Consider the following 15,716-nt stretch of genomic DNA (forward strand, 5'->3'; position numbering starts at 1 on the left):
GGCAGCATAACCAAGCATGGAACCAATGTGAAAGGTCGATTTGTGCCAGAGCTAATCTTTGGTTGCCTCAAAATTTTGTTTAGGGCCCAGATCACTGAAAATCGTATCATATGTCAAGTTTGACAAACGTGCTATGCCTGCAATAGACTGAAGGAAGCCCTCCTCAGTTCCGAATTGTTAAATTTATAAGTTTTTAGCCAAAAGGATAATATTCTTACCATTTTATTTGAGTAACCTTGGCTAGCAATTGAAAATTAGTCAGAGTGGATGACTTGGGTAACTCGACGGTATATTATTGTGTCTGTTTTTAAGGTATAAAATGGCATTATGTATAAAGTTTTCATTTGTATTAGAGCACATTTCTTGATTTCACATTTAGTTTGTAATATTCTAAAAGATAGAGACTGCCTATTATCTTTACCTCTTCTCTTTTCTGTGAACTGTATGCAGTAGGTTGTATATAAAATATAAATAGAAGTGTAAAAAATAAGATATTCTCATAGGGCTACTTATACCTTTGTATTTTGGTAGTAAAATAACACTTTGTAAAGACCCCTTGGATTACATTCCCCAAAATCCTGTTGTTTCATTTTACATATTTAATAAGTTAAAGAGCCATAATTTCTTTTTCAGTCTTTTTAGTGGATCTCATTATTTAGAGGTTTTATGTAAAATGACAACAGATGACCAAGGATACAGTGGATCAACCTACCTGTCTGATCCTCGTCTTACAGCAAATGGTTTCAAGATAAAATTAATACCAGGTATGATGATGTGGTTTAACATCTTCTGACTTAGATAAATCTTGTTCTAAGAGTTACATTTAGATTTTCTTTAATTTACAGATATCATAGCATATTTTTGCTGTACCAAAGGTAAAACATCAGCTGTGAAGAAACAGTCTAACGTTACAAAGGCCACCTCTGCATGAGACAAGCAAGTTTGGTGTCTGTTTCAGTCAGTCGCCTTACATTTTCATTTTCATAGCTAATCAGCTAGCTTTATCATAATTGTTGCTGTCCTTCAGACTGCCTGCTTTGTTGAACAAAATTATTAAAATATCCCTTTAGATGATGAAACTGAAATCAATATTTAGGATACTGGAATAGCCTAACAAAAATGGAATCTCCTTTCTTTTTTTTTTAAACCGTTTACTTTTAGCATCATCAGTCTTGCTATTTGGAGAATAGATGGTTTGATTCCATGGCTTCACCAAAAGACTGTAATGTGACCTTCTTTGTTTAATATGAAAATTCATCAAAAAAATAAAAATAAAAAACCAAACCCATTGCTGTCAAGTTGATTTTGACTCATAACAGCCCTATAGGACAGAGTAGAACTGCCCCAAAGGGATTCCAAGGCTGTAAATCTTTACGAAAGCGGACTGCCACACCTTTCTCCCATGGAGTGGATGGTGGGTTTGAACTGCCAATCTTTCGGTTAGCAGCCAAGCATTTTAACCACTGCACTACCAAGGCTGATGAAAATTCATCAGGTGGAGAGACAAAACGAAAAGCTTTCTGGCTAGGGGATTTTAACTTTCCTGGCTGGCCCTTTCTCTATTTTTTCATAGTTTCCACACTTAACTGCCTTCTGCCGTAGCTTTGTACACTGGTTTTGTCCTATTACTTTCTCTTCTCTGGTATTAAGGGGCACAGTGGCACCAAAGGACTGAATCCCTTGTTCCCCCTTCTACACCTACACTTGTCATGACCAAAGTGTAGAAAAACAAAATTTAACCAAAACGGTGTTGAAGATTTTTAAAGGAATGTTTTCCTGGGACATGAAAAGAAAACAAAAACAATATACGAAACCATGAAATTATGTATATACAGGAAATGCTTTGCTGTTCTAAATTTAAACTAACTTTACTAGTGCAGTTTTAGGACAAAAACCAAACCCGTTGCCGTCCAGTCTGTTCCAACTCACAGCAACCATATAGGACAGAGTAGAATTGCCCCATAGGGTTTCCAAGGAGTGGTTGGTGGATTCAGACTTTTGGTTAGCAGCTGAGCTTTTAACCACTGCACCACGAGAGCTCCAGTTTTAGGATACCTACCCTAAATTTCTTACCTCCCACCTCACCCTAGGTGGGGTAATGGTAACCAAAGATATTGAGACTTGGGGTGGAGAGAAGTAGTCCAAATCTGCAATTTAAAAGCAATATGTCCTTAAAAAAGTCAGTTTAGCCTTGCTATTTCCTCATCAATACCAACAACTAATATTTATTGAAGAATTATGTTCAGGGCACTAGCTAAGTATTAAATGTCTTCATTTAATCTTCCTAATAGCCCTATGAAGTAGGTACTCTTAATGTCTTCATTTTACAGATGGAAAAATCAAGGCACAGAGAAATTCACTTAAGGGTATACAAGTTATTTGTACAACCACAATCTGAACCCAGGCAATCTGCCTTTTGAGCCTAGCTCTTAATTTGTTACACTGCTTCCGTATTAACATTGGGATATATATTTTATAAAGTAGTTGTGAGGATATAATGAGATAACTTACTTATACCAGTTTAACATAGTACTTGACAGTGGTAGAGATTCAAATATTTCCTTTTCTCCTCACTTCCCACCCCCGTTTCTGGCGTGAACTGACTTGTAGATATTCTTTTGCTCCTAGAAATCTTTTTCTTCGGGGTCCCTGACATCTTTTTAATTTATCTAAAGTATGGCAAGTTTGTTTTGTTTTTTGTTTTTTGTTATTTGTGTGTATAGCAAGATACTTTATTCTAGACTTAATCTAATTTTCTAATTAGCTACGTGGCATTGGTGGCAGGTACCATTTTAACGAAAGATTAAATGTCAGTTTTTCTCATCATAGAAGTTGGTTTTAGCAGTCAGGATAATTGTCCTGTCTATTTTATGAGTACGTTCATTTTTTAACTGCCCAGTAACTTGCTGCCTGACAGATGCCTTCAGCTCTTAGCATGTAGATAATGTTTTTTAAGCCTATCGAATGACAGGTACTTTGCTTGGCACTGAAGATGCAACGCTGAATAAGACCATCAGCTGCAAACCAATTTGATTTGATTGGACTTAAATTAGGTTATCATCAGAACTATTCCTCTTACTAACAGACTAAGTTAAATGCATTGATTTTTTTTTTCTTATTTGTTTTAGTCTTTTTTCTGCATTGTTTTTCTTAAGTCAGATTTTTTAAGGACCATTTCTCTGTCTTTTATTGAGACTATTGTACTATGAATTAACAGTTTGCTGGTTGTCACAATGGATAAAGAATTTGAAAGAAAAGAATAAATACATCTGGCTTTGAAGAGAAAGATTCTGAGTGTAACCTTAACAACTTTGCTTATTAATAGGAAAACTTTTCTGTTCTGCATCAATATGAATTCCATATTTTAGCAAGTGAAACTTGTCAAACCACTTTTTCATTTGAAGTATTTTCCCTGAAAATTGGGAAGCATTTCACAGAATTTTATAGGAACTTCTTGAAAGGTAACTGTTGCAGTCCCAAATGTCTCTTTAAGATTTCCATATCTGATTTTGCAAACACAAAGGTTAAAATATTGCCCAGTTTCCTCATCCCTTGCCAAATCCTTTTGCCCATATCTACAGGTAGTTCTGTGCAATGTGTATTTTTCTAGGGCACATATAGTCAGTATAAGACTTTTCAATCTAATCATACTATAAAAGGTTTAGAACCAGCAGTAGTAAAAAGACAGTGATACTTTTCAAGATTTTCTTTATATATATGCAAAAAGAAATGTGAGCTAGAACATTCCTCTACTTCCTCTTTGTCTAATCCCTGTTTCAAATCCCATTTAAGGTCCCCTGATTATTCAAACTCTCATTGTGCCTCCCTTCACTGAACTCTGCACCTTAATGCTTGACTGTATATTCTTACATTATTCCCTAGTTATTTCCTGAGAATACCAGCATGTGTGCTCTGTTCAGTCTGCTCCCACCTTAACTGCCATCCATGAACACATCTGTAACTGGGAACAGGTTAGAGATAAGATTATTGAAGTTTCCAGGGTCTGAAAATCTTCAGTTTACATCTCGCCTCTTCTTTTATTAATATAATAACTACTGCTTACCTCAGATTAAACTATTCCTTTTTTCTTGCTTCTAAGTGGCACTGTGCGGACTTGAATTTTAAGAATCACTATTTTTTTTTTTTTATTACATAGATATAGCCAGAGAAGACAAATCTCTACTGTTTTCCAAAATCATAAAATGCATATTAAGGCTAAATTTGATGCTTTGGAATGTGTGCTGTTAAGAGATAATCTCCCCAATTATACATCCAAGAATGTAGCAAGTTTTTAGTTATATTTTAATTACTAAATTTTTCAAAGTAGTCTAAATAATAGTTTAAAAGGCAAAGGTGTCACCTTGAGGGCTAAGGTGCGCCAGACCCAAGCCATGGTATTTTCAGTCACCTAATGTATGCAGGAGTTGAACAATGAAGAACTCAACACCTTTGAATTATGCTATTGGCAAAGAATATTGAATGCAACGTGGGCTGCCAGAAGAACAAACTAAATCTGTCTTGAAAAACAGGCAGATTGCTCCTTGGAAGTGATGATGGCGAGACTTTGTCTCATATACTTTGAACATGTTGCCAGGAGGGACCAGTCCCTGGAGAAGAACATCATACTTGGTAAAGTGGAAGGTCAGCGAAAAAGAGGAAGACCCTCGATGAGATGGATTGACACGGTGGCTGCAACAATGGGCTCAAAATAGCAATTGTGAGGATGTTACAGGACCATGCCATGTTTCGTTCTGTTGTACACAGGGTCGCTATGAGTCAGAATTGACTCAACAGCACCTAACAGCATAACAATAAAAATAATGGATAACATATCATTTTTAAGCTTTGCCTAGTAAAATATTTTCAACAAACATTAATATTTTGTGTCTTCAAATTACTTATATGTTATTAAGTTACTGTTTAAGTATTGCTATAATTTTTTAATTATAAAAACAATTTTATAATTTCTTAAAATAATCACAGAAGCACTGAGGCCTTTAAGTTAGATATTAAACCAATAGGATAGAATTTGAACAGCAGCAGTTGTTAAAACACTTAAACCAGTTTTATTTTAATAAATATCCTGGGACTTTATTTTCTCTCCAAAGAAAGAAATGTTCTAAACAAATGTAAGCAACAGAACTGAGATTAAATTAAATTACATAAAGCACCTGTGGTGTCAATGAGCATTTATGACTTAATATGAATTTGAAATCTTGTGGGAGATGATAATTCTCCAAGTAAGGAAGTAAAACTTTGTCCTGACTATCTTGAATTCTAAATGTTTTAACATTGATATTGTTTTTAATGGACATGTTCTGGAATATAGTTTAAACTATAGTGACTGTATGTATATTTTTATTGTTTCAGGAGTTTCCATTGCTGAAAACTACTTAGAAATAGAAGGAATGGCTAATTGTCTTCCATTCTATGGAGTAATGGATTTAAAAGAAATTCTGAACGCTATATTAAACAAAAATGCAAAGGAAGTTTACGAATGTAGACCTCGAAAAGTGATAAGTTATCTAGAGGTATGTATTATTAGATTGGAACCCTGACGGCGCAGTGGTTAAGAGCTTGGATGCTAACAAAAAGGGCTGTGGTTCAAATCCACCAGTAGCTCCTTGGAAACCCTATGGGGCAGTTCTACTCTGTCCTAAAGGGCCACTGTGAGTCGGAATTGACTTGATGGCAGTGAGTTTGGTTGGTTCTTTTTTTTTTTTATCGTAAGCAATTTCAAAATATTAAACAATTTCTGTAAGTTTTTTTTTGTACACAGGTGGTACTGTTTAAAAAAAGAAAACTCCATGAAAAGCTTTACATCTAGACTGATTATGATATACTACTATATCACAGATCCTTACCATAGCATTATTTCTTGGGTGCATATTGAGGAAGAACCTTATGAATGAGACAATTTGTAGTTTTGTGTGTGTGTGTTTAATTTCCATAATAAGCCCCCATAGAAAGGATTCAGAATTGCATAATCTTAATACCATACACTTGTCTAAAAATAATAGTAATATAATTCTAAGCATTGATCTTTTAATAGATCTACACTACTGAATAAGTGGAGATTTTAATTTTCTAACAATATCTGTCACAAATGAGAGCTGCAGCAATGGATTTTTTCAAAACGAATTCTAAATTAAATAATAGCAATGGAGGAAGATTGTAGACTTAAAATGTCAAAGTATAGGATACCCAAAAAAAAACAAACAAACCCATACACGTTGCCGTAGAGTCAATTCCAACTCATTAGCAACCCTATAGGACAGAATAGAACTGCCCCAATGAGTTTCCAGGTAACACCTGGTAGATTATAACTGCCAACCTTTTGGTTAACAACCATAGCTCTTAACCACTATGCCACCAGGATTTCCAAGTATAGGATAGTAGAGGGAAAACAATAGTGATTGTTTCCAGAAACTATAATATATTTTTAGAAGCAGTCACCATTGCTGTTATTTTAAGATCAAACCAGAGCTTTAATAGAATTTAATTTTTCTTTTTTTAAATGAGCCATTTTTGTTTAGAATATAATCATGGTGTGCCTGTTGCATTGCTAGGGTCAGACTTCCTCAACAGGAGAGTCCACTTTTTGCCTTTTCTGAAAAATGTGTTCAGTAATTTTTTTAAGTCCTTTAGAAGCTTTGTCTTGTGGACATTCCCAGCATATTGTGGGGCAATTTAACACTGAAAGTTTCTGGAGACTTCAAAGGAAAAGGTTGAGGGAGTTGAGTGTAGTGTTTTGTATTTTGAATCTAGTAATCCAAAAGAAATGCCCATGCTAAAGATACTATCCTTGAAATGTCTCACTTCAGAGCCTAGGAAGGGAAAAATGACAGAAGGGTACTGGTGGGCCAGGAGAATAAGGAGGGGTTGAAGAGATTAAAGGTCAAATGAAGAAAAAGAACAGATTTAGTTAAAATAAAGGAGTAGGATGTTTAGAATGATAATGGGAGAGGGGTGTGGTTAGAGAGAAAAATGTTAGGATTCAAGATCTTTCAAGTAAAATGTTTTTAAAAAAACAAATCTTAAAAGAAGCCAACATTGCTAATAAATACTATTTTACCTCCAAATCTGATCTTCCCTTAGTCTTTATTACCTCAGAAAACTGTGTTAGTGTACCAAAAATAAAGGCATTATCCTTGATTCTGCATGCCTCATAACCAGTCTATCAGCAAGCCTTTCTGATTTTACCTCCAGCTTCTATCAGGAATCTTTCTACCTCCCTCCATCTCTACTATCACTCTAGTCAAAGCCTCTCACCAGGACTGCAGTGACTGCCTGCAAATTCCCTGCTTCTCTTTTTGCCCTGCCTCAAACCATTATTCAGACAGCCACCAGACTGAATGTCAGACCTTTGCTTAAAAACCCTCTGGTTACTTGCTCTGCGTTCAGATTAAAATCCAAATTGCTCATCCAGTCCTGGAGGGACCTATTTGATCTGGCTTCTACCTAATCCCTTATCTTGCTTCTTTTTTTCCCTTTAACAACTATGCTACACTCACACTGGACATTCTATTCTTTCTCTTTCTCTACCTGAAATACTTTTCTTCTTCCATAATCTTTGTATGACAGTTTCTTATTTAAGTTGAAATTTAAATGTCACCTCCTCAAGGAAACCTTTCCCAACTATGCAGTCAGTATCATTTTCTGCATTATTACTCACTGATGTTTTCTTTGTTTTCTCTTTCTCTGTACTAGGATGTAATTTCACAAGAGCAGAGATCTTTTTTGTCCTATTCTCTACTGTATTCCTGGTACCTACAATAGTGACTAACAGATAATTGACGCTCCTTAAATATTTGCTGAGAGAATGAGTATAATCAATTTTCCATTTTCCTCTTTGCCAAGATAGCATGTTTTCTGCTTCAGGGTATATCACTGTAAAATGTGTGGCTTTCTCTTCACAGGGAGAAGCAGTGCGTCTGTCTAGACAGCTACCCATGTACTTATCGAAAGAGGACATCCTAGACATTGTCCACAGAATAAAGCACCAGCTTGGAAGTGAAATTAAAGGGTGTGTTCATGGTCGCCCGTTTTTTCATCATTTAACTCATCTTCCAGAAACTGATTAACTATGTTGAAGAAAATTAGTTGAAATTGCTTCAGTCATAAGACATTTTTGTCATTTAAACCATCTTTTGTATCATCATGTGTTAAAGTTTATTTTATAAATGAAGGTTCACTGGCTTGTTTGTGTAATGAAAATTTTTTTTCAAAAATTGTAGAAAAATTAAATAAACTAGTATAGACTATTAATTCAGTTGATTCTCACAAACCAGCCTTGTAATAATTATCAGTTGCAGACTCCAAATTGGAAAATATATAGTATTCTTGTGTGGTTGATTTACTAGGTCAGCTCGGTTCAGGAGAAATCACACATCACACCAACAGACTCAACAGGCATATCTAGCAGAAATTGTCAATCTTGTTTAAAGTAGAATAAAGAAGTAGGAGAAAGGGAAAAAATTAAGTTTAGAGGAATAAGAGAATATCGCTTCAGCAATCTTGCCATCTCCATCTTGGGAGTAACAGCTTATATGTTGTTGTTGTCTCAGTATAATTAATGTGCTTTGAGGTCAAAATTTGTTAGAGAACATGGGAAGATCTAGGTTTTTAACAGAAAATTTAGGTTATGATTGTTCATCACACATGAGGCCTTTCAAAACAAGTCCCATAGTCACAGGATGCTTAATTTACAAAAAGTTGAAACAGGACTTTTAATGAATATGTTTGTTGTGTAAAGTATGTTATACTGGATACTGCTGTCTCTGCCACACTCATACCACCCTCCCTTAATCCTCAAGGAGAATATTTAAATTCTTAAGATCTTTGTGTTATGAGTTACAAATTATGATATCTGGAACTCTACTTGTAGCCTGGCCTTTTCTCCTGTCAATAGTGCCGTTTCTTGTGACCCAAATACTGTTTTTCCCCCATTACTGCTTTTATAAATTCAGGGCCCCTTTCTGGGAGAAATCCTTTTAATTAGCTGGGTAAATTGAGAGAAGAGAAACTCATAGGGAGACAGAAGATGATGAAATTTGCACCAGCCCTAAGCAAAATTTTAGACTCATTTTCTAGCTGATATAGTGTGTTGGGTGGTGCAAATGGTCAAGGAGCTCAGCTACTAACTGAAAGGTTCGAACACGCAGAGTTGTCTTTGAAAAAAGGCCTTTGACGAAAAACCCTATGGAGCACAGTTCTACTCTGATGCACGTGGGGTCGCCATGAGGTAGAGTTGATGAGATAGCAACTTTTTTTCATTTTGTTCTCATTTTCTTTTTAGTCCTGAATTCTATCAAATTAGGTTAGTGGTGATGACAGAAGTATTTACCATGGATTTGCTAGATAGCAAGCACTCAACCCTGAATACTCTCACCTAGTCTTCACAACAAATTTAGGATCGTAAATACTACTTAGACTAATCCCAGAGTTCATGTACGCAAGCACCGTTATATATAGCCTGTAGCGAAATATAGTCGTATGAGTCATTTGGGTCAATAAAGTATAGGTGTTTCGGGGAAAAAGAAAAGTATAAAACTCCGTGATGCCACTTGAACAGCAGGTTTCTTTAAATAACCTTGGGCTGCAAAATTTTTCAAAAGGAGTCTGGAGTCTTGGAGGTGGGTGGATTCATTGCTTTTCCTCCTGGGGCCTTTGGCACAGGAGGGGGCCTCAAGCCTCTCCTGGGCTCTGCTTCCTGCTGGTGAGGACCCCCTCCCCTCCTCCACAGCCTCCTTAGCCACACCCCTGTCCACACACAAAAGCACTCACCCTTGCAGCAGCAGCGCCGCAGGACAAAATGACAAAATGACCGTAGTAGGCGTCAGTGACAGGATGGAGGTAAAGGCTGCCGCAGGCTGGGAGGGCAAGGCAGGGACATCTGAGGGAAAGGAAAGCCCGACCTGGAAACGCTCATTTTTAGCTAAGTAGGGTTGCTCCACACTGGGCTGGGTGTATTAGAGGCCCACTTAAAGGTGGGAAGCCCCAAAGGGCCCTTGAGACCCAAGGGTGTTTGCCTAGGATTTCAGCCTTGTCTATACTTCAGGGGAGTCCCAAAGCCATGCAGAGTGAAGCCTGCAGCCCCATCTCAAACTGAACTCTTGTGGAATGGTAGCCATGCTTGGCCCAGCAGTACCTGTGAGGTTTCAGAAATTTAACGTACTGGAAAATGTTGGGTCTGAAATCAGATGGATAAGTATCTGTTGTTGTTTTCCTTGGGCATCTGACTCTCTGTTTTCATCCCGATTTTGTGGCTCTCGTTGGAGGGATTTTTTTGAGTTGGAGGGATTGCAATCCATCCCATCGTGGCCTGCATTTTATAACTAAGATAAAAATCTGACCCATTTTTCCCTCTCCAACCATATGACTTATCTCTTTTATTTATTTATTTTTCTTTTTGCAAGCTTCTTAAGTCTTTTTTGGAAGGGGGACAGGAGCTGCTAAGTAAACTTGGATTAGGGTCTAAGTTGAAAATAAAAGGTGCGTTAACTCTTCCACAGCACGTCTTGGAAGTAATATATATGGCTGGAGTGCCCAAATGTTGACACACTAACTTAAAAGCCAAAGTTGTCGAGCAACTAAAATTTCCATAATAAAAATTAAGTATTTAAATGAACTTGACTTGTTCTTGGAGCATTCTGGATTGATCGGACAAACCAATATTCATGGATTCATAATTGCTAGAATCTTCGAAGGTTCTAATTAACAGATGAGAATTAGAAGCTCATAGCGATTGAGTGATTTGGCTGAGTGCACAGAGCTAATCTAGTATTCATACTAATTCCACTTCAAATATTGATATTACTATAAATAAAACCAAGTACTGAGAAAAAAAAAGATTACTAAGTAGTAAAGTCAAAATTTTTTTAAATGACTTGAAATTGTCAACTACTTAAGCTTATGTTAAACTACATAAGCATGAATAATCAAAAGTTAACTGTTACCTTATTCTAGATCTCTTGGTTGATCTCAGCTAAACTTTAACACTTTACTCTTCAATGTGTTTTTCATTGTTTCCTGTAATACTAGCAACACACTATTTGAATTTTACCACCACTCCCTTGAGTTGTCATCTCTGCTTACTTGATATTTGACCACACTTTTCTTCCTCCTTAAAGCAATACAGATTAACGTAAAGATCCTTGCTCTAGGTTTTAAAACCATATCCCAGTGATTATCAAATTTGAGTAGGCATCAGAATCACCTGGAAGGTTTGTTAAAACAGATTGCCAGGTGCTGTGCCCAGAGTTACTGATTGAATAGATCTGGGATAGGAACCCAAAATTTGCGTTTCTGTTTCTAAGTTCTTAGGTGATGTTGATGCTACTGGCTGGGGACCACAGCTGGAGAACAATTGCCTGTCCTATATCAGAGTGACAATCTCAAGTCCATTTTTTCTAACCGATATTTTTTCTTACTGATTCTTATTAAAATCTACCATGTCAGTAAACAAAAAACACAAAACTAGGACTTAGAAGACTTCATACTGGCTGTGCTATTAAAACCTCCATTTCTTCATATCTGAAATGAAGATGCCGAATTGATCTCCAAGGGCCCAATCATTTGTAAAATCCCGTTATTTTGTTTCTGCCTATTTTGTCTTAAATATTCCATAGCATGACCTGGTACGCCCTCTTTTCAGTTAATTTTGCATTACTAATGACTACATTTAAATGCCTCTGAACTAGTCCACTTTTTCAAAAAAGTCTTTGAACTATCAGAGAAAAAGATCTTTTTCCACCCTACTCAAGTTGGACTCGAAATCACTGCGCCAGACTCCCTGATCTCCATTTCAGTTGTGTATTCATTTCTTTATTTGATGAATTATTGAGTGCCACACTCAGTGCTAAATACAAAGTGAAGACTCTCCTTACTCTCTAGAGTTTCTAAGAGGAGATGAACTATTACAGTGAGTGTTATAAGGATATGTAGTATGTACTAGGGAAGCATAAAGGAGACATCCATTCCCAGCTTAGGGAAACCTATGGAAGGACCAGTGAGCTGAATCTGAAGTTGATATGTAGTTATCCAGGAGAAGAAAGAAAAGTCAGGCAGGGGAAACAGCATATGTCAACGCGTTTGTGATTGCAAGGAGTTCTGCATTACTGGACCTTGAGTAAATGGAGATTGGAATGATAGGCAGTACCTTGATCTCATAGATCTTTACTGATTTGGGATTTTTATCTCAAGGACAGTAGGAAGCGATTAAAATTTCCAAGCAGGGAACTGATCAATAAGGTTTAGAACACTTTAGCCAAGTTATGAAAGCACATAGAGCAAGTTATCAAGCTACTTGAAGATTCAAACAATTTAAATGATTTAAGCAAAAAGAGAGAAAAGCTCTATGGTAACAAATAGAGAAAATTAGTTTGGTATTTACTGAGGCCCTCATGGCTTTGCAGGGTTTTCTGTTTAGATTCTCTGGAATGGTGCCATGGTAGAACTGAAGTGCAAAAGAGCTCTCTCCCATTTTGGCTAACTTACAACATGATGGCTGATAGAATAGAGTCTCATTTGCCTTTCCTTTCTACACTGGAGTCAGTATGATTTCAACTAATCCTTTTGAGTTTCATATAGAATACGAATACCATACAACATCTTTGTATTATTATTATATCAGGTATTTAAATTTTAATCTAGGCTTGTATCTGGGGCCTTTTAGAAACCAATCTGAAGTTTGTAATTGTTCCTTTAAATGAAAAACAATTTTTGTAAAGAACTTAAATATTAAGATATATTTTGAAAGTAACATATCTAGATGCTTAATAAAGTAATGGCTGGCAACAAAATTATTGTTAATGTTGAACTTGATTTTTAAGAATTTTCTCAGGTATTTTAATTATGTTTTATAATTTAGATCATAGAAATGAGTGACAAGAAGAAACAGGCAAATTGTTAATGGATTGAACGTATTTTTGGAAGAAAATGGTACATTTTCACAAGTTAGTTTACTATTTCTTTTAAAAGGACTTTTTTTTAATTTTGCTTTCACTTTATCTAGAGACGTTTGTAAATGACAGCAGGTTAACTTTCAAGACAGTGTTGTAATCCTGCTAATAATAATTTTAAGTAATCTGTTAATCATAATAGTGAAAAAAAATTTGTCTCTGTATGTGAACTGCAAATGTATGTAAAGTATATACTCTAAGTTCTTTGCACTTTTTTGTCTTTACTCTTGTTTCCTTAGTCATAGAAAAGGCTGTTTTAAAATAAATGCTTTCCCACATATATACTCATGATCCTTGATGCCCCAGATAAAAACAAGATTTCCCACCCACACATGCAGTTTTTAAATCATCAAAGATTTTATAGAAGCAAGAAGGTTTTGACTATTTGGCCCATTAAAAAAAAAAAAAAAAGTACAATCCTTTCCTGCCCCACAGTTGAAAGAAGAGTATTTCATGTTTTCTAGGTTTCTTCAGATGACAAGTTTGAGGATACTCTTGTGTATACTAGTAAATGAAAAAAAAAAAAAAAAAAACCAAACCACCGCCATCAAGTTGATTCCAACTCATAGTGACCCTAAAGGACAGGGTAGAACTGCCCCATATGGTTTCCAAGGAGTGCCTGGTGGATTCGACTGCCTACCTTTTGGTTAGCAGCTATAGCTCTTAACCACTACACCACCATTGTTTCCACTAGTATATGAGTATGGTCTAATTGAATGCCAGGAGACTGATAAGCATGTCAAAATTTGAGAAGTGATATGAGTATGGTCTAATTTAGCACTTCTCAAATTTTAACATGCTTATCAATCTCCTAGCATTCAATCTTCTGAATACGTGTTCTGATTCAGCAGGGTTGGGATAGGGCCTAATCTCCATTTCTGGCAAGTTCCTAGGTAATGCTAATGCCACTGGTTCAGGGACCACATTTGGGTTAACAAGAGTGTAGAGATAGTTTTTTTTTGTTTTTTTTTTATGCAAACATATACAGAAAACCACATAATTAGATTTATGAGTCTATTTTATGCCACCTCTTTGAATTTAGGCTGACCCAAACCCAAACCCACTGCTGTTGAGTCGATTCCGACTAGGCTAGCACATGATTATTTTGACCATTAGACTATAGCTGTATGACTTCCAGGGCTAAGTTATAAGAAGAACTAATATATTTTCATACCTTAAGAATGTCAAAAACTTCCTGAGTTCTTCTAAAGAAACTTCTGTACTGAATGAACATGAGATACTAAGACATTTAAACGTAACATGAATGGAATTTAAGCATTATAGTTTTTTCAGCTGACCTCCCACCTCTACTCTTTACCCATTCCAGTTCCTTTTAAATATGGTTTTAAATTAATATTCTAGTATACAGCTGATTGTGTTACTTTCCTGATCAAAAACTTTTAGCTACTTTTACCAGAGTTCAAAATCATTAGCCAGATATTCGAGGTCCCTCAAGATTTGGTCCCAAATGAAATCTGCATCTTACTTCTCATGACCCTCCAACCTTGGGAGTAAGGCCAGTATTGGTGTGTTAATACCTGAAGAGTTGGAATTGAAGGTAAGGAGAGGTAAATAAAATGTCATTATCATTCAAATAAAGTAGTAGTTATCGCCTTCTGGGTTGAGGCACTATATTAGGTGATAAACAGAGTTTGCAAGATTTAGTGAAAGGAAATGTAAAGCCTAGATCATAGTAGATACTCAGTGAATATTAGTTTGTATCCCTTATGTCTTCACCTGTATCTTAAAGGAATTTTTGTAAAACATTTTTAAAATGCCTTATCTCTTCACCTGTATCTTAAAGGAATTTTTGTAAAACTTCACTTGTATCTTAAGGGAATTTTTATAAAACATTTTAAAAATGCCTTAGTCTGTCTCTGTATACCTATATCTTAGACAAAAGATATCCATATTATAAAACAGACTTCAAAGAAATATAATTTTTGAACTAATAGGGACTCTCAGCTGAATAGAAAGTTAACTCAATTTATAGTATCAAAATAATCAGCATCTAATCATAAAGGTGGTATCTAATTCAAAGATACTGTCATGATGAATCACCCAAAATGATATACATTCATTGTACTTAGAAACCCTTCTGGCATGGTGGTTAAAAGTTATGGCTGCTAACCAAAAAGGTGGCATTTTGAATCCACCAGGAGCTTCTGAGAAACCCTATAGGGCTGTTCTACTCTGACCTCTAGGGTCGCTATGAGTCGGAATTGACTAGACAGTAATAAGTTTGATTTTTTTGGCCTGGTTATTTACAATTCTTAAAATAATAACAGAATGTTTTGGAAGTCCAACTGAGGCAACTCTGGAAATTTATTGAAATTTTCTATCCTTAAATTCTTACATTCCATTTTGGAAACAGATTGCATCAACTCTCGATGACACAAAGTATCTTTTCTAAGGCAGATCTGACATTGCTGTCACTTTAATATCTGCATAGGGTGGATAAGTTATATATATTTCCTGGGGCAAATAAGCAACTAATTTTGTTGTTGGGTACTGTCAAGTCGCTTCTGACTCATAGCTACCCTGTGTATAACAGAACAAAACACTGCCTGGTCCTGTACCATCCTCACAATCGTTGATATGTTTGAGCCCATTGTTGCAGCCACTGTGGCATTTCATCTCCTTGAGGGTCTTCCTCTTTTTCGATGACCCTCTACCAAGCATGGTGTCCTTCTCCAAGGACTGTAACTTCCTGATAACATGTTCAAAGTACGTGAGCTGAAATCTCACTATCTT

The 15,716-nt window shown here is 36.0% G+C and overlaps 1 protein-coding gene across 5 annotated transcripts in view; it reads left to right on the plus strand.

The window, feature by feature from the left end:
• Positions 1 to 14,724, plus strand: part of PMS1 (PMS1 homolog 1, mismatch repair system component) — a 130,455-nt gene extending 115,731 nt beyond the window's left edge. For 2 of the 5 annotated variants that reach the window (XM_049887669.1, XM_049887671.1), the window contains 3 exons: positions 634 to 764; positions 5,371 to 5,531; positions 7,920 to 14,724. In XM_049887669.1, the coding sequence (XP_049743626.1) occupies positions 634 to 764; positions 5,371 to 5,531; positions 7,920 to 8,084 (457 nt within the window). In that variant the 3' untranslated portion in view covers positions 8,085 to 14,724. Of the gene's footprint in view, positions 1 to 633; positions 765 to 845; positions 4,883 to 5,370; positions 5,532 to 7,919 lie in introns of those variants that run through there. The other 3 variants (XM_049887670.1, XM_049887673.1, XM_049887674.1) reach the window with 3 other exon arrangements.
• The last annotated feature ends 992 nt before the right edge of the window (positions 14,725 to 15,716 follow it).

This window comes from Elephas maximus, chromosome 6 (assembly GCF_024166365.1).
Source record: "Elephas maximus indicus isolate mEleMax1 chromosome 6, mEleMax1 primary haplotype, whole genome shotgun sequence".
Classification (NCBI taxonomy): Eukaryota; Metazoa; Chordata; class Mammalia; order Proboscidea; family Elephantidae; genus Elephas; species Elephas maximus.